At 38.6% G+C, this 18,492-nt stretch overlaps 1 protein-coding gene across 4 annotated transcripts in view; it reads left to right on the plus strand.

Annotated features, from left to right (window-relative positions):
* Positions 1-17,833, plus strand: part of CDON (cell adhesion associated, oncogene regulated) — a 93,911-nt gene extending 76,078 nt beyond the window's left edge. For all 4 annotated transcript variants that reach the window (XM_070489974.1, XM_014845439.3, XM_014845437.3 and 1 more), the window contains 3 exons: positions 1,719-1,798; positions 13,751-14,025; positions 14,626-17,833. In XM_070489974.1, coding sequence (XP_070346075.1) covers positions 1,719-1,798; positions 13,751-14,025; positions 14,626-14,789 — 519 coding nt within the window. In that variant the 3' untranslated portion in view covers positions 14,790-17,833. The remainder of the gene's footprint in view (positions 1-1,718; positions 1,799-13,750; positions 14,026-14,625) is intronic.
* The last annotated feature ends 659 nt before the right edge of the window (positions 17,834-18,492 follow it).

Below are 18,492 nucleotides of genomic sequence, written 5' to 3' on the forward strand. Positions count from 1 at the left end.
TTGAGCACTCATTTAGTTTTTGTCACTGTTCTGATTACAAATAAATTTGCCATAACCCACCGTGTGCTAAACTTTGAAGAAGTTTAGAATTGTTTTCATCTTCGACTTTAATAAGATTTATTAAAATATTACACGTGGAGAAGAAAACTATATATTTGTGTCCTCAAGCTAGAAATCCTAATGGCTTTCTTGTGACCTAGCTTTAGTATGTTGAGGAAAAAATCTTTAATTTGGTTTGGTGCATCTCATTACCAAAAGAGAATAAGGATTTCATTATTTTGTGTGGAAAGACGTGGCTTATATTCAGACTTCCTAAACGTTTTTGTCGCCATCCCTAGTCTAGACTGCCAGCATTGTCCAAGAAACTGAAGGAGAGAGCGTTAAAGTTTGAATGGCACATGCTGTTAACGTAAGAAGGAAAAATTAAGTCTGATGTTTGCCATGCTATTTGAACATAGTACTTTGGGTTTTTTGAACAATGAATTGCTATTTAAATACTAGTTGCCTGTTAGGTGTACAATTTTAGATGTTATCTGTGGTTTTAGCTCATTAGTTTACTTCCTCTTCTGGGTGGGAGGAAATAGGGAAATTTTTTAAATGCTGGTGATCATAAAAATCATTGAATTAACGGTAATATGTTTAGTGATTCAAATAAGTGCGTCACCCTGTAGGTTGTTAACTTTGTTTTCTGAAGCTTTGGTGTTTACTCTCATGGATTGAGTATAGTACAGGAATATTCTTTCTCTCAATGTTTTCTTTAAAATTCCTGTCGCTGGTTGGATCAAGAATGTTGAGAGAAATTTTCGGTACTTTTGGTTTGCTTAGATTCTGGCTGTTGTTATGAGATGAATGGAAATGGAAAGTATTCTGGGAAAAACAATTGCCTGAACTTTTGCTAACCCTGAGGGCCTGCTCTGGGTTGGGTATAGTGTGACAGCCTCTCCCACCCTTATCAAGTTCAGTTCTGCTGTTTTTCATCCGAAAGCAGAATTCTGACTCTGACATAAGGCTAGTTCAATTCCCAACTTCAATTTTGAAGAACTCTTGCCATTGTATATGTCAAGTGAACATTTTACAATGAGGTATGTGTTAATCTGGGCATTTTTCTTAATTGCTGGGCAGTTTCCGCCAAAAGCAACATCCAAATATTAATACTCCCCTCCAAGTCATTGCTGGCTGAGAATCGACTCCATCTGGAAAAATATAACATGTTTTAAAACTTAGTGTAGTCAAGTGAACAGACCTAATCGAAATAATTACAGGAAAATGAAGATGGGTTTATCTTGTGACATAATTGAAACAGATTTCCACCCTTTTTCTCCAACTGGCATCACAGAAAATTCTTCCACGACTGCTATAAAAGTCAAAATGAATAGGAGGTTATAATGTGTAGTGTATTTTGGGTCCATTAGATTTGAAACACTGAAGGGAAGTGACTAAACTTCTCTCTTCATTTATTTGCCTCTTTCCAGTACAAAAATACATGGAAAAACATGGCAGTTAAGTTTTTAAAGTACAGTTTTAATATTGTTCAGAACTCATTTGTGAAGACAGGTAAATAATGACAAGCATATCATTGCTCAGGGAGGTGGGTAAAAGGTACCGTGTATCCACTGATTACTGACATGGTTCTTACACTCAAAAGTCTTTGGTTACTGCTCTGGCACCTTCAGCACTCTTTCTTCTTCTCTCTTTCCTTGTATGTCCTTCCTGACAAGGGTGGTGGAATGTACACAGCAGTACCTCAGACTGACCCGTTGGAGTGCATTAACTGTCGAAATTGCCGGAACAACAATAGGTATGTTGATATGTATTTGCACAGGTTGTTGTGAGTAAGGTATATGACTCCTATTATTCTTTCCCTTTAGCAAAGGAAGTTCTTGGGATTTACCTAAGATATAAATCTCAGAATACAGAGTCTTAATTTTAAGGCCATTACTAATTTTTTGCCCCTGCTTTACAATTTTTATCTTTCTGTACTTTGGTTTCTTTAGCTATATAATGGCAATATTAAAGACTTTGTTTCTCACTGAGATGTCATTAAAAGGTTTGTTGTTTTTGAAGTCTATAAATTTGAACCAGTCTGTATAACAGACTTTATCTTTCCTCACCTGTTATTTTCTACTCTATGTTATGTGATATTTCCTAATCTGCGTTGTGAATGAGAGCATATTTGAAGGCTAGGAAAAAGACCTGTGTATACGGTAATGTTTTTCCATAGTAATGTTACTGAAATTTTCTTACCACATTTTTCAGGTTTTTTTGTTTTTTGAAAATTCTTAAAACCTTAAGATAATTAAGTAGGAAAATCTCATTTTCTTTTAATTTTTTGTTTTTAATTTCAAAAGTAATGTGTACTCACAGTATTTCAAACAATAGAGAACTATGTGGAGTAACATATACGTTTAAATTTTGACAACATTCAGAAAGCTTTCATGCTGCCCCTCTGTGTATCAATTCCAAAGGATTATCCATTTTTCTGTTGTGTTAAAATTGTGTCTGTCAGAAATCTTAGCTCTTGCTTTTATTTAATGATGGTTTTGGGCTACATGGTCTCAAAAGTCCTTTCCAGCTCTAAAACTCTACAATTTCAAAATTGTGTTATAGTTAGTACGTAAAATAACTGGAGTTTGGACATTTCATTATTGAAGTGAGATTTGATTTATGTTTTTAAAATGAATGATAAGATTACGAGTTGTGTCTGGGAGTTATCAAAACCAGAACTGGAGGCAGGATCTGGCCAACCGTAGAATTCAAAGTACGTTCTCTCCGCGTGTGTTTTGAGAGCTGCGGAACAAAAGCCACAAAGCTTCCTGGAGATTTTTCATTGTCGTTTACTTAACCCATCTTAGGGTTTCTGTATTAGCAAGAGACATCTGCCTGTTTTGTATACTAAGATGTGCATTTTAAATTTTAAAATTCTGTATGACTCTAGCTGAATTTTAAGATCTTCATAACATTGAAGCCACATTTCTGTCCTGAGCTTGTCACAGGCTTTATCAAAATTTGTTGGGAAATGCTAAATAACTGGTAAAGATGCTTCATACACCTGGGAAGTAATCAGATGGACTTAATTAAACAAATGGCATTGCCTAAATACGTGATGTGTTTTCCTTTGTGGTTCTTGTGGCCGTCAGCGGATCTTGACTCAACCTAGACATTCAAATGATGTTATGAGAGAACCGCTGGTCTAAGGATAAGTAGCTGTAGACTTTGTCACTGCTTAAATCTGTGATCTTGGGAAAGTTATATAATCTCTCTGAGGCTATTTCCTTATATGAAAAATGGAAAATTTTCCTAGGTCATGTAAAATCACCTCCAACATACTCTGTTTATAGATTTTGGAAATTTGCTGCTAATCACGTCTTCATGGTGAGATATCGTCCCAGAATCAAAAACGCATCCCATTTCCTTAAAAGAATTTAAATGACCTCTACCATCATCATTCATGGCCATTTGTATGTGTGTGTGTATAATATTTGAGGTTTTCTATTATACATAATTTTTTGCTTTAAGACAATGGACAATTGTATTTCACTTAATTTTAAAGTCAATGACTTCTTGCATTTTATGTTTGGGGGTTTTGCTTTTATCTGAGAACATAGGTGAATTCTCTTCAGCCCAAGAAAATCAGCTTCTGTTTCTCCCTGGCGCAACCCTTCCTCCGACATGCGAGTAGACCTGTTTAGGGTGGTGTCTACTTGCTGCCCTGCCTCCCTGCCCCCAGGAGCCACTGTGTGATTTTGGTACTGAATAATTGGCCAGATAAATGTCAATAAGTACCAACTTCAACTCTGGAAAATTGGAGTCATTCAATTTAAAGTTTCTAACTCTTTTAACTTTGAAATTGAATACGTGTCTACTTTCAAGATCCCCCAAAATGGCAAAATTTGTAATAAGCTTCAAATACTTAGAGGTAGATGATATACAATTTACCCCAAAACATGCACAATTTTAGTCAATTTATACTTTTAGAATATCAACATTATTACTAAGAATGAATTTTCATTTCCTAATGCCACCTGAGATAGTGTGTACACAAAATGAGGCCTAATTTCAGTTAAGTTACATGAGGGCTGTCAGGCGAGCATTTTAGAGTTTTTGACTATTCGGTCAAAAAAACATTTGCTGAGCACTAGTCGGGTCCTGGAACAGGTTCTGAGGTGTTTCCAGGCAGGAGGAATTGCAAGAAGTCCTGGCAGTAGAAAGGATAATGCTTACCTAGTGGTAAACAGTTCGTGGTTATCAAACTTCAGCCTTCACTAGAATCACTTGGAGCGCTTGTGAAAACACAAATTACTAGGCTTTATTCCTAGAGTTTCTGATTCAGCAGGTCTGGGGTGGCGCCTGAGAATGTGCATTTCTAGTGAGTACCCAGTGATGCTGGTGCTTCTGGTCCTGAGACGCTGCTTTGAGAACCACTGGAATAATCTGGTTGGTGAAATACAGGTAGAATAGTAGGATATACAACTGGAAAACCAGACTGAGTTTATATGATGGATGATCCTGAATGTCAGGGTTTAATCATGTATTTAATAATGATTTATCGAGAGCCTACCATGTCCTAGGTCCTGGCCCAAGTACTCCCTCCACAGAGCCCACAGTCTAATAACACAGGCAGAGCTCAGAATATAGTGAGTAGAGTTTTAAGAAACACCATTGAAGCATATAATTTTATGTTTAAGGAATGGGAAAAAATCCCTGTTGTTTGTGTAATATAAAGTACAGTTATGAGGGATATGAGATTTTTACATAATCAAAAGAGGGAGATATGGGTTAAATGTTGAGAAACACTGGCCTAGTAGCATCATGATTCTTCCAAAGGTTTTTGAGAAGGGCAGCATCGATTCAAAGATGTGCTTAGGTTTGGTTCATGATAGCATTACACAGGTGGGGTCGGAGGACAGAGGCCACTTAGATGATTGCTGTGGTGAAGGCCTTAGCCTTCTTGCATGGGGATGGGGGTAGAAAGGAAGAGATGAATGAGATTCTAGAGTTGAAATCTTTAGGATTTGACCATTGACTGACAGGGATCTAGAAAAAAGGAAGGTTCAAAATGAATAGAAAGTTTCAAATGTGGATGACTTGGTAACTGCAGTGGTGATTGTCACAGAAATAAGAAACCTAGTAAAGTGATACCTTGAGGAAAAGTGATAAATTTGGTTTGGGGCATTTAGAGTTTTGATTGCCAGTTGGATATTCCACAGGTGACTGAAAACTGAAGAGGTCTTGCTTCAGACCTCTTCCATAGGGAATCTTACCCACACTGAGTCCTGCTGCTCGGATTCTTTCTTCTCTGCCTTCTTAGGGTTAAACTTAAATGTGTTTCTTGGAGTGGGCTTTTAAGAAACAAGTCATTGCCGACCTTAGACCCTTTTGTCATCCCTCTATTTTAGTAATAACTATCTGGAAAGAAAATTTTGCCTTTATTGTTGAAACTGAGGTAGCGATATGAAAACTTGAGAGTAGGTAAGGGGGAATGCACACTGTAGCAGTCTGTGGAGTTTTATGTGATTCTAAGTGCTTTTGTGGCGTGTTATAAATGACTGTCTGCTTCACGGTGTTCAGTTAATTTGAACCCTTTTCAGGTTTAAGAGTAATGTGTAATAGCTAACTATGAACAGCTAGACAGGAGCACATTTAACGCAGCTTTGCAGAGAGCTTGTCCCCTAACTATAGACTTATTTGAAAAATCCTTGTGCAATTCGGGCATTTCAAGAGTTAAACAGATTTTAATCAAATAAATCAAAATCTTTTCCCTCCTCTTCTCATCTCCTCGATTCAGAAAGCAGTGGCGCAGTTCTGGATATGTAATCAAATGTGGTTTCTCAGTTGCTTGGCTAGTTTAATGGGAAGGGATTGACATTAAATCTGGTCTGTTTACCATCAGTCTTGATAATTTGTAAAAGAGTCAAGAGGACACTGATGAAATTCACAGATGAACGAACTGGGAGATCCCATCAGGAAGGAACAAGAAATTAACTGTAAGGGTCCTAGAGAGATTGGAAATGGGCAGGAAGTAGCCAAGTAAAAATCAGCCTGGAAGAATGTATATAATCCATCTGGGAAAAAAGCACAGGCTATATACATGGCTGAGAGTCAAGAGAAGAAAAACTATTGGGAATAGTGCCTTAGAAAACACAGATATTACAAATGATCTCTAAGTTTTTGCATAATGATAACCTTAAAAGTCTGTGTACTGTTGGGTTTGGGATGCTTTTTCACCAACTTGAAACCTTCTACTGGTGTCAGATATACTGAGATAACAATAGTGTGTAGAGATGAACGTGAAAACGTTTCATTATAGTAGTAGTTCTGTAGGGCTAGGGTTTGATCTGTCTACTCAGTTGGTTTAAGTATGAAAACAACTACTTGTCTAGGACACCTCAACTCTCCTCCAGCCATCAGTCTGTTACGATTCAGGCCCTCTCCTGTTCCTGATCACTTAGCTACTTCAGAACCAGCCATAAAGCCAAAGGAAGAAAACACACAAAACCAAAGATTCGGTTTCTTTCCGTCTGTGGTGATCTGCATAATTCCCTAAGAAAAAAGTTCAAAACACTGTCTAATTTTTTAAATTGATCAGTGCCTTCCTTTAGGGGAAGTTGTCTATCTCCTTCTTATAATATGGTAACTGTGGGTCTGTTGCTGGGGAGTCAGGCGGTTAGGGTAGTGCTTTTGGTCTTTTGTTTGTAAGATTGTGTGTGTTAGCTTGCCGTGTTCAGTAATGTACTCAGTTGTTTATTGTCACCCAGCATTTATTATCACCTATAATGTGACAGTCACCAATAAACTAATTCCCAAAAGGAAGCTCCCACTCTCAGGCTGGGGTCATTGCAATATCCAACAAAGATGTGCAATGAGAACAGAGGACAGCCATGGCCCTAGAGGAAGGTCACCAGGGTTCTGTTGCATAATAACTGATGAATTCCCAAAAATAAGGGCCAAGTCAGCAAAATGACGGAGACACAGTGACAAGAGGAAACAGCAGAGGTGAGCCGAACGTTAACACAACCCGGCACTAAGATGTCACTGTTTCAGAAGTCTCAAAAACATATTCATGACCTTAAGTGTCACAGATGCAAGAGATTCGTGAATAGTTACTCCTTGCCCTCCAGGGATAATTAAAAGAGGAAACTTAATGCAAAATTCATATAATCATCTAATCAGAGTAAATCTTTACATAATCATGCTTAATAAATATTCAGTTGTGCAATCAGAAACGGAATACTTCTCTAGAAAATATTTCAGAGATGCTGTATAGTTTTACTGGAAGGTCCAAAATGTGTTGAGTTAAATAGAGTGTTCTTCCCAGCACAATCCTCTGCTAGTGTCCCAGTCTCTTATTTCCTAGTTTGTGCTGTTCAGATTGTTGGTCAAAGATTATTTTAGTCTTTTTTATGGCACTGTAACAGTCATTTTCCTGTCTTACAGGTTGGTCAGACAGGCCTCTCCTGTTGACTAAAAGATCTTTGTAAACTAACAGGTCCCAGACCACCTGAATTCTTGGAAAACAGCACAAATTTTTGCATGTGGCAAGATGCACGGAGTTCTATTTACTGAGTGTCTTTAAAATTAAGAAAAGTAGTTTCATTGAGCCAGAGACAACTCTGTGAAAACTTTCAGTCCACCTTAAGCCAGTATTAACTACAACTGAAAGATTGTTTGAGAACCTAAGAAAGTGAAATTACAAACTCTGTATTGTATCAACTGTAAAACATGCGTTGTAAGAGCGTCTCAGTGAACGTCATCTATTTGTAGACGTGGACATTTGTCCTGTTCTCTTTTGCTACCTGTAGATTTGGATCTCTTACGTTTGTGATATGCAGATATTATTTTTGTGATTATCTGATGGCTTCAGAAATTTTAATTAAAGCTTTATCAGTAAAATTGTTTTTACATGCTATATACCTAATTACGTTCAGAACAGGTGTTATCTTCCTTTTTTATAGACTGTGTCCTTTATGCTTATCTCTTAGCATGTAACCCCCAACTTAAAGCCATTTTTTATGCTGGCACATAGACATCTGGAACTGCACTATATGACTGAATTAGTGACATTCGGTTATTTACATGGTTAATCCCTGATGATCATGACTTAGGAATCAGTGTGCTAGAACCTTGTAAGTCAGTTTGGTTTATTGTGTTGAAATTTGGGTTACCGTCACTGCAACAGTCTAACTCAAATTGTAATCTCACTACCAGCACCCCTCTGCTAATCGCGTCTCATTTCAGAATAAAGGTAAACACTGCTGTGGCTTTCTGTCTCACTTATCTGAAACATAGATGCTGAAGAATAGGTAATAACAGTTGGTACTTTTCTCTTCTTAGTTGTCTGTAATTTCTTTTAAAACGTGTGTATTTAATCGGCTTGTTGACTCCCTGCACATGAAACCAGGTGACAGTGTCCGCTCCTTACCGTCCGCTGTGGTTGGCCCTGGCCCTGTCTTGACCATTCCTTCCGTCCTGCCCCAGCCGTATGATCCACCTTCACTGTCACTTTCACAAAAGTGTGTCACACCCACACTGTTAGACTGCCCTCTTACTTCATTTTAAAATCTCATTCTTTGCTTTAAATTAAAGAAATGAGCAGAGAAAAAGAAACTAAGAGGAAAGAAACAGAAGAATTTAAGGCATCTTATTATCTGGTAAGTCCTCATTATTTTATGTCAACATTATGAAATTTCACTCACGTTAGATCTTTATAAACAAATGATTAATTTAGAATATTTTCTTTTTAGGGAACAGCCTTGGTTTTTCAAATCCTGGCAAGTATTTTTTTTTCTAGAGCTTAACTTTAGTTCTTTTAAATGAAAAGTTTCCTTTCTGACCTGATGCTTTTTTGTCTTTTAGGTTTCCAGTATCTCTGAATTATGTCTAGATTTTTATTAAGGGCCTGGCTGTGCTATAATACATCCCACTGTTCTAAGAGCTTCCTCTGCCACGGGACAGGCATTGCCTGTCCTCCAGGAAAGTGAAGCATCAGACGACTTGGAAGCCAACAGATACAAGAAGAGCCAGACAGCAGAGCCAATATTGAACAAGGACAAAGGTAACAACTACTGTGATACAAAAATCTCAAGGAGTAGGTTTATCAGTTCATCCTTACTGGAATACACGTGTCTTATCTTAGTATTGGGTATGGTCTCTTGTAAGGTATTTTGACTAATTAGTTTAACTGTTGCTCCCTGATAATTACTTGCTTAAGAGAAAACATAACAAAGGTCTGATGTTCTAATATTTATTATTTATTTATTCAGTATTTTTGAGGTCCTACTCTATGCCATTTACTATGCGCTTGCTGCTGGGCATTATGACTTTAATTAGGGTCTAATATACATTAGTACTTCTACCACTTCCTAGACAAAAGACTTTGGAACGGTTTAACTCCATTTCCGTCTCCAGTGTTTTGTGTTATTTTTACATATGTTTTCTACAAATATTTAAAATCCTCTACGACATTCCAATTACCATGTTTTGCAGTCAATAATTATTCAGAATTCCTGAAATTACCTTTCTTTGTTGCTGCTAGTTTTCTTTTCCATTTCCTTTCTTCTGTCTGTGGCTCCTCATTTTCCTTCACCTTGAGCTCCCTTTAGTATTTCTTGTAGTACAGGTCTGAGGGACAGATCCTCTCAGTTTTTTGATCTGAAAATGTCTTCAATTCATCTTCCTTTTCGAAGGATATTTATCACTGTTTATTGAATTCTACTTTGCCACTTACTTTCTTTTTGTACTTTAAAGATGTCATTCCATTATTTTATTGCTTCTGTCATTTCTGTTGACAAATCATCTGTACAGTTATTGGTGCTTTTTCAAGATAATAATGCCTTTTTTTTCCTGGATGCTTTTATGATTTTCACTTTGTGTTTTGCTTCCATCACGTTAATTATTCACATCTGAAAGTGTAATTTTCTTTGTATTTATTCTGCTTGGGGCTCATAGAACTTCTTGAATCCGTGGCTTTAGTTTTCCTCCATTTTAGGGAATTCCTAGCCTTTATCTCTCCAAATATGGCTTCTGTCCCGTTCCCTCTTTTCTCTCCCTCAGAGAGACTCTAGCTGTACTTATTTTTGAACTTTTCACTATACCTCATATGTCTTTTAAGCTTATTCCTATATTTTCCATCCTTTTGTCTCTCTGCTTCAGTCTGAATCCTGTGCAATCCTGTACAAGCTTCATGTTCAGTAAACCTCTGCCCGTCTGTGCCCAATTTGCTCTTAACCCCATGTATTGGGTTCTTAATTTCAGCTATTCTACTTTTTAGTTTAGAAATTCCAAATAATAATTATTATTAGATTCTAAGTCTCTGCTAAATTTCTCCATCTTATCTATTTTCTTGAATATATTCATCCCACTCTTTTAAAGTCTTTGTCTCCGAACGGAATATCTCCATCACTGTTTTTCTCTTGTTCCTCTCTCCTGATGTGCTTGGTAATTTTTAACTGAATTCTGGACGTTGCATGTAAAACCCCGTAGAAGCTCTGGAAGCTGCTTTTTCCTCCAGAAAGGATTGACTTTTGCTTTGGGCAGACCATTAGGCAAGAGGCAGATTACTGTAACCCAATCGGGGATTGAGCTGATTTAGTGCTGAGTTTTGGTCTTTGTCTGTTCCTGCTTCACCATTGTTTTTACAAAGTAACCCTTCTGGGGTCCAAGTTAAAGGCCTGGAGTGTTTACTATCTCTTTGGTAGGCTGTGAACTCCAATTTCTGTCTTTCAGCCCCACAAAACTGCCAAAAGTTCTGCTGAGCTGCTTAGCTTAGCACTTTCTGCTTGACGTCTCAACGTCTCATCCCGCTCTCAATTGGGCAGATGCCTCAAGAGGAGAGTGGTGCTGAAACTCAGGTTCACACTTACCTTCTCTCTGGACTCTCAGCCGCTCAAGTGCTTTGATAGCTGTCTGATGACTTCAACAGATTTAAAATAAAACTCCTCCATCTTTTTCAGTTGTTCTTGGCAGGAGAGTTGTGCTGATACAAACTAATCAATCATCGCCAGAGCCAGGAATTTAATTTTTAAGTATTATTTCCAACAAGTCAGGGTAGCCATATAGATTCCCCTGACCAGAGATACTTCTGGTTTGTTGAAATCAGAATTCTCTTTACTCTCTAATTCCACAGTTGTTGTCTAGTATAATTTCCTCAATTATGAGACAGTTGAGTCTGAAATAGTATGGAAGAATATACACTGGTCTGTAGTTGGTAATGTGGCAAGCACCCTATTCTCATCGGCCATACATCTCAAAGTTGGATGCTCCCAGTGTCTTTTGTATCTTCTTTTATAACACTTACTGCATTATATTGTAACCATTTGTTTACTTGTCCATCTCCTCTGCTAGACTGGGAGCTGGAACTCTGCTGTATTTACCTTTATATTTTCAGTGCTTACCACAGTGTCTGACATTTAGAAGATATTCAGCAAATGCTTTTAAAATAGACGGTTCTTCTGAGTAAGGTTATTTATAGAGCTGGATAACATCCATTAAATTCTCATTGGTAGTAGTTTGAATTCAGAAAAGTTCTTTTTTTGCCTCTGACCTTGCCCCACATTTTGGATGAATACCCCATTTAGAGTCTGATTCTCATAAATTGAATACATGCAGATTTTCAGGTTCCCTGGCTATTGAGACAGTGGAAGAGACTAATGACAAAATATAAGAAGGGAAGAGACTGATAACATGGACATTTTTAAATGGCTGTCAGGAGATTAGTGCTACCCCTTGCCAGCATCCTAGAAAAGTTTTTTAAGTTCAGAGTTGAATAAAATGTACAACAGAACACATAAGGGATGCCATACTCTCCTGGAGTCATGATCCATCCAGCCCAGTGCTCTGATTCTGACTTCAACAAACTTCCTTCTATACCAGTGCCTCCTTCACTTTTTTTTGGCTTAAGACGTTAAGTGGCGTGTGAATACTTAGGTTTTATTTGAATCAGGTTTATGTTTTTTGCTATATTATTAAAAGTTAAAATTACAGTCATGTTAGATAATACTGTACTCAAATTATTTGGTACAAACGAATACCTGACATACTTTGCTTTTATTCCAGATGACTGGTATCTGAATTCCACTAAATGTATAGTGAGTATATTTCTCTATTTGAAATTAAAGTTGGACTTATTTAATTAAGGATTTGATTTACTGACAGATATCTTACTCTCTTTCAGGTTCAGATCTTTCTTCATGCTTAGCATTTGGTATTTCCAATAACTTGAACCAACAGAGATGCTAGTAACAGATGCATGGACACCTTTTACTAACTTTCATATGCCCTAGAAACATACTATTCCATGTTAGAAGGATAGAAATCCAAAGAATTCTTATCTTTATTCCCTAACATTGCCTATCTCCAGCAATACTGCTGGTCAGTCCTATGTGTTTCCTAACATGCCCAAATCAAAGCCAAATGAAATGTTTTCTCCAGACTTTCTTACTCCTAATTTTAGAAATAAAAAATATATTTCTGAGATTTCAGTTTCTGTTAATGGTGGAATAAATAGCTTGATCATTTACAGGTAATAATGATGAAATCTGGACAATTTGAAAGTATAGGAGAATAACCAAAAGCAGGAAGAAACTGAATAAATCTAACCTTGAAAGACGTTGGGTGACATTTGTTTATAGATTTGTGCCTGAGGGCATTCTCCAATCTTGGGTCAAGTACCCAAACCAAAGGTGTCAGAGGATGGAGTTTGAAGCCAATAGAACACCTGGAAAATGAGAGGGAAAAATCTAGTAAAGGAATGACTATACATCTGAAGAAATAGGAAAATGTGATACTTAAGGGAAAAAAAGTCAATAGAAACAGACTCTGAGATGACCCAGATGTCACAATTAGCAGACGTTGACTTTAAAACAGCTTTTATAAATATGTTCAAAGACTTAAAGGAAGATATGCACACATTGAATTCACATAGTGGGAAATTTCAGCTGAGAAATAGGAACTATAAAAAAGACCAAATGGAAATTCCAAAGCTGCAAGCATGATAACTGGAATGGACAATTTACTGGATGGGCTTAACAGCAGATTGGAGACAACAGAAGAGAGGCAATGAACAGGAAGATCAATAGAAATTATCCAATCTGAAGAACAGAAAGAAAAGAATGAAAGAAAACACATATCTTGGGTGAAGGCAGGAAATAAAAGTAGGGCAGAATTAAAGTGAATGCTCAGTGCTAATAAATTCTAGCAATTAATTTTTCAAAGAAAAAAATTGAAAAATAAATAAAACCTGGATTTTGAATGTCTAATCCTTGTAGTGTTTCTTCCAAGGGTGGGACAGGACGTATTATCTGATTTCAAAGCATTATTTTTGTTGGTCTTCATAAGGCCGTTTCTCTCAAGTGGCTGTAAGCCTCTTAGCTTTCAGTCTTCTTCTTTTTATCCCTCATTCCTTCCAGGGGCTAGTGGCCTTTTCCTTCTGTGTGCTGTGTTCAGGCGCCAGTTAATGATGGAATGGGAGACAACTTCTGACAGTGGACTAAGGCAAAGGAAGCATGTGGGATGGTCGTCATATACAGTTCCATTTTTAAGTGGTTTGCCTTGTGATGCATTCTCCTGTTGTATTCCAGTTTCACTGTAATTTTTGAGTTCTTGATATTTCCAATCATAGTGAATCATTTAGTTATTTTTAAGCACCAATCTTAAGAATCTGAATACAAAATACCGAATGATATTTCAAAATAAGCATATTCTAATTATTGATCTCTCTAGACACAGTTCTTTTCTTTTGATTTACACTTTGTAGGTGTTTCACCAAAGCCAACAGCACTTTCAGCAGCAGCTCCCTTCCTGTGGTTCCAGTGGTAGCACCTTATCCTCAGGATGGTTTGGAAATGAAACCCCTCAATCACATGAAGATACCTGTGTGTCTGGCTTCCACACTCCCCGACTGCAGCCAGTCACCTGAGGAGAGCATCAGGGATGATGTGGCACCAAGACCTGCTCAGCACACTTGCTGTCAGGACGATAGAAATGAGATCAACTCTGGCTGCACGGAAGACACAGCAGAGTTCAACCGAGGTACAGGGAGACATTATAAATCTTAAGTTTCAGGATAGTCTTCAGTTACCGAAGACCTGTATAAGCGAAGGTGATGCTTTCAGAGTGCTCTCTCTCTGATCAACTCAAGTATTTCTTAGACACTGGGTGAGGGGTATTAGATACTTCCCAAAAAGTTGACTAGATAAAGGATTCTTTGAAATTCTGTTATTATTCATATGCTTCATCTCAGGCTGTTAATCCCATTAGATTTTGGGAAAATAAGTCCAAGTAGGCTTTGAGTGAGTTTGTGCCTGAACAGTAGACTTGCTAGAAGAATGCATTTTGTGGTCATAGGCCTCTTGTTCATTTGAGTTGATTCTGGAGTTGCAGCCTTGCTTGAAGGTTTTGGGGCTCTTCAGGGGTTTGCTTGCACCCTCAGATGAACTGTGTAACTGTTCACGAGAGCTCCATTTTACTTTAAGCCTTTTAAACCTAACTGTCTCCCTCAAATCCACACCAGACATAACTGGGCTCTACTTTTACTTATTATTCTTTCTTTATTGCTCAATGTTTTTACACTGCTTTGTAAAAATCAGCCTTTATCATTTCATAATGCTCCAAAACCTTTGTGTTTTTCAGGAGACAGCTGTGTCCATTCAGAAACAGAGAACAGAATTTTAAGTTGGAATCCTCTTATTCTGCCACCTGTATCAAAGGACTGTACTGAAAAGACAACATGGTCTCCTCCTGGCATTCCTTTAGACAGCCCTTCAGGGGTCCTTCAGCAGCCCCCGGAATCCTGAGGGTGTGCAAATCACTAGTCGTGTTCCCGCTTCAAGCCAGTAACTGCACAAAACAGGCCTGGGAACGGACTATGTGAAGGACATTAATTCAAGTCAGACAAAATCATTATTTATTTTTTTGTAGTAGTAATGTCATATGAATGTATCTTAAAATGTGTGCCCTTTTATATTATTTATGCGTTAAAATTTTCCCTCCCTATTCCTTCCTCCCACTCAGTAGGAAACAACCTAGTTTTGCATAGTTTTCAACCATCTGAGAGCAGTGAGATCATTCCATGTTTTCCAAGAACCTCAGTGACAGTAAGAGCTCCTCCTGCAGGGATCCAGCCTATTGGCTCATTCCGCTGAGAGGGAATTGCACACGCCATTTGAAGTTTTCAGATGAAAGCTGCCTTTCAATATCATGTTATCATACCTTCTGAGAACATTTTGAAACCAACCACAGTTGTAACCTGATGTTTATAATTAGCAGATCTCATGAGTTTTATGAGTGCCTTCCACAAAAGTGATAGTTGACCTATTGACTCACTCTCTGTCTCTGTGTGGGCACAAGTTATGTTCAGTTTTCTAGATGCTAATCATAAACATTGTCATGGACAAGGTGGAGGTTAAGGTCTAGTTGGGTCATTGCAGTATGCGGAGAGGGAGCCAAGGCCAGAGAGAAAAAGAATGCCTTCAAGTCCTACTACTTCGAAATTGCATTGGTTTATAAAATGGTCAGCATGGGGCTCTTTTTGACTGTTTCTAAGAGTAGGAACAAAATAAGACTGAAGTGGTGACTTGAGAAGAAAGATCCACATTTGAAGAAGAGAGAGGGTTCCAGGGAGCCCTTGTTGGCAGAAGCTCTCCCATTAGTATAGGACGGTGCTCATGGTGCCACACCACCCAAAAAGCATCAGTTTCTAACTTCCAACATGGGCAATACCTGGAAGATGTTAGTGTCAGAAAAGACTTAATTTAGAGGGAAAGAGGTATGGTTTGAAATGTCTTGACCTTTTTTTGAGAATGTCCTCATTGTAAACAGGCCCCTAAAGCTTTGGTTAGCAGAGCTCGTCAGTCAGGTACTGCTGCCTCTGAGTGACAAGGACATTTGCAGCTGCTTTGGAAGGTTTTCTTCCCCACGCTATCCATGTGTTTAATAGCTTGAGTCCAGCTTTAGTGGATCACTGCTCTCTTTTGGATTGTGCATCCCCTTTAGAAAAGAAACAAAATGATTCTCCTTATGTAGAGTCAAGCAGTTCCAGCATAAATGAAAAAATTCTACAGTTTGCCAGAAATTGCAGTGAAATAGACTGCAATACTATGTTAGTCAACTTTCTATATAAATGCATCAGTATTCCCTTACATATGTCTATATATTTTATAAATAGAACTCTTAGTGAAATGCGCTGTTTATTCTGGGTCACTATGCAAGAATGACTTGAGTAGGATGCAGTGAATGTCGTTTCATAGTCGGGTGTTAGGGATGCTGTAGAATCAAGGTCCACATCCCAGATGTCCAAGCCTCTGCTATACTGGATTTACGCTTCATGTGGCTTAGATGCAATTAACTCTGGAGGGGATTGCTGCATCCCTTACTTCTGTGACTAGAAAAGGACAAAGTCCGTGGACACAGAATATGAAAACATGCCCCGTGTTTGCCAGTCAAGTCACAGCAATGCTGTCACAAAGGGAGTTTTAGAAAACTGGGGCGTAAATGTTCGTAGGCAGTCATTTTGATTCAGGAAACAGAGGTGTATTAGCATGAGCCTTAGGTCATAAACTGCTTTTAAAGACTGAGTTTGAATGTGGGATTTGTCCACTAGGAAGAGAAAAAACTTTACCTTTAGGGCAATCTCATTGTGGACTGCTTTATTTATATTATTAGTAACGCTGTTTTAAGTGTTATCCCTTTTATTGTATTTTATTTATAAAAAAAGCCTTTATATATTGAGATATATAAATATAAATATATATATATAATTACCTTTGTGTGTAGGAGTTATGAGTTCTCCCTAACCGTGAGTTGTTCTGAACTTTTGTTTCCTGCACAGTCACCAGAAACAGTCCTGCCTAATGTCTCTTCACCAGAAAGTCAGAGGACATAGTACAGTGTGGGAGATAGCACTAATGTGTGGGGTCAGTGCTGTGTACCAGGCACCGTGCTCCGTGCATGTTACTGCCATCTCATTAACCCGCACAGCAGATCTACAAAGTAGGTGTCAAAGTCACACAGCCTCAAAGCATGAATTGGAACCCAGTTTATTGGGAGCCATAATCTGAGCTCCTTCCATTTTTCCGTACTGCTTTCCCTGAGCACTGTGGTTTGCTGTTTGGATGGAACCAGTCCAGTTCCACATGCTCCTGTCCACCCTGCTGCGTGATTCCTCTGACGTGCTAACTCGACAACTAGAGGAACCGCCTTCTGTCCTACGTGGACAGGACTCTGTGCTTATTACTGGTCTTCCCGGAGTCCGCGTTTCTCCCTGTGACCGTCCTCACCACCACCCCCGCCTGGGAATTTGATCTCTCGGCTTAGTGATCATGTAGTTGGTCAGGCCCCTTCATGTTCCTTCTCGCCTTGGAATTCTCTGTGATGGTTTTAGCGTTGCGCTTCCCCCACTCCTGTGATATCCTGTCACTCTCTCCTTTCTGTCCTCCTTTTGCTTATGCACTGATAGTCTGGTGATAGGCGCCGTACAGGATGTAAGTGAAGTTGCAGTGTTTTGTACCTTTTAAAAAAGCCTTTCTCTCTGGGTTTTGTATTTGTGGATTGAGTCAGTGAAGACTAATACATCCATATTAGGCTGCTGATGTCACAGATCTCACTGCAGCTACAGTACTGCCACGAAGTTCGTTTTGTCATTGAATTTCACCTGTGTTGCTCTCTTTTAAAGCAATAACTTTGAAAAGATGCATGTTTTTGTATCATATTGAAAAGTATGTTTTGTTTTCCTTAAAGTTGTAATATTATGTTTTGAAATTGTACATATTTTAAATGATGTAGCTCTGACAGCTTTTATTTGGTTTGTATGATTTTATATTAAAAGAGAATGCTGCTTTCATGTGGAGTAGCCCGTGAGGGTGGGAAGATGGGGATGCTCAGATACTCCCTGGCTGTCTAAAGCTGCTCGTGGCTTGAGATGGGGATGGATGTGTGTCTCACTCTGAAGTTCTTTGGAACCTCCACCCCTGTTGTCCCCTGAAAGTCCCCTATGGATGCCCAAGAGCCAAGAGAGTTAGTCCCTTCTGTTCTGCCTCCAGAGATCCTAGTCCTGAAGGAACAGGATCTAGGACAAGTCTTATGAGGAGGCTGGGAAAAAGCCTGAGCCAAGGAGCTGTGTGGAAGCAGGCAGAACCCCTTAGGGATTCTTCCGGGATTTCTTTGGAGGGAAGGGAAGAGGATGGGAGGGAAGCACGAGGAGAATGGGGAGGACTTGTTGCTTCTCGCATGTCGTCTGTTTTACTGTTGACCAGGTGCAGCACCTGTGTGCACCCCAGAGTAGGACTTCAGCCTCCTCGAGAGGCAGCTTTGTTTTACTGCCCTAAAAAATCAAAGTGCACGTGCTGCTTTGACCAGAAAGCCAACAGGGTCTTTTGCATGGGGTGGGGCCTTGTTATATTTTCTTCCCCATATTTAAATAAGCCTTCATTAAACCTTAGCCCCAGTCCTGAGAGCTTTGAGGGAACTTGAAGCCCCTTTCCTAATAAAGTCTAAATCTCT

This window comes from Equus asinus, chromosome 20 (genome assembly GCF_041296235.1).
Source record: "Equus asinus isolate D_3611 breed Donkey chromosome 20, EquAss-T2T_v2, whole genome shotgun sequence".
Taxonomy (NCBI): domain Eukaryota; kingdom Metazoa; phylum Chordata; class Mammalia; order Perissodactyla; family Equidae; genus Equus; species Equus asinus.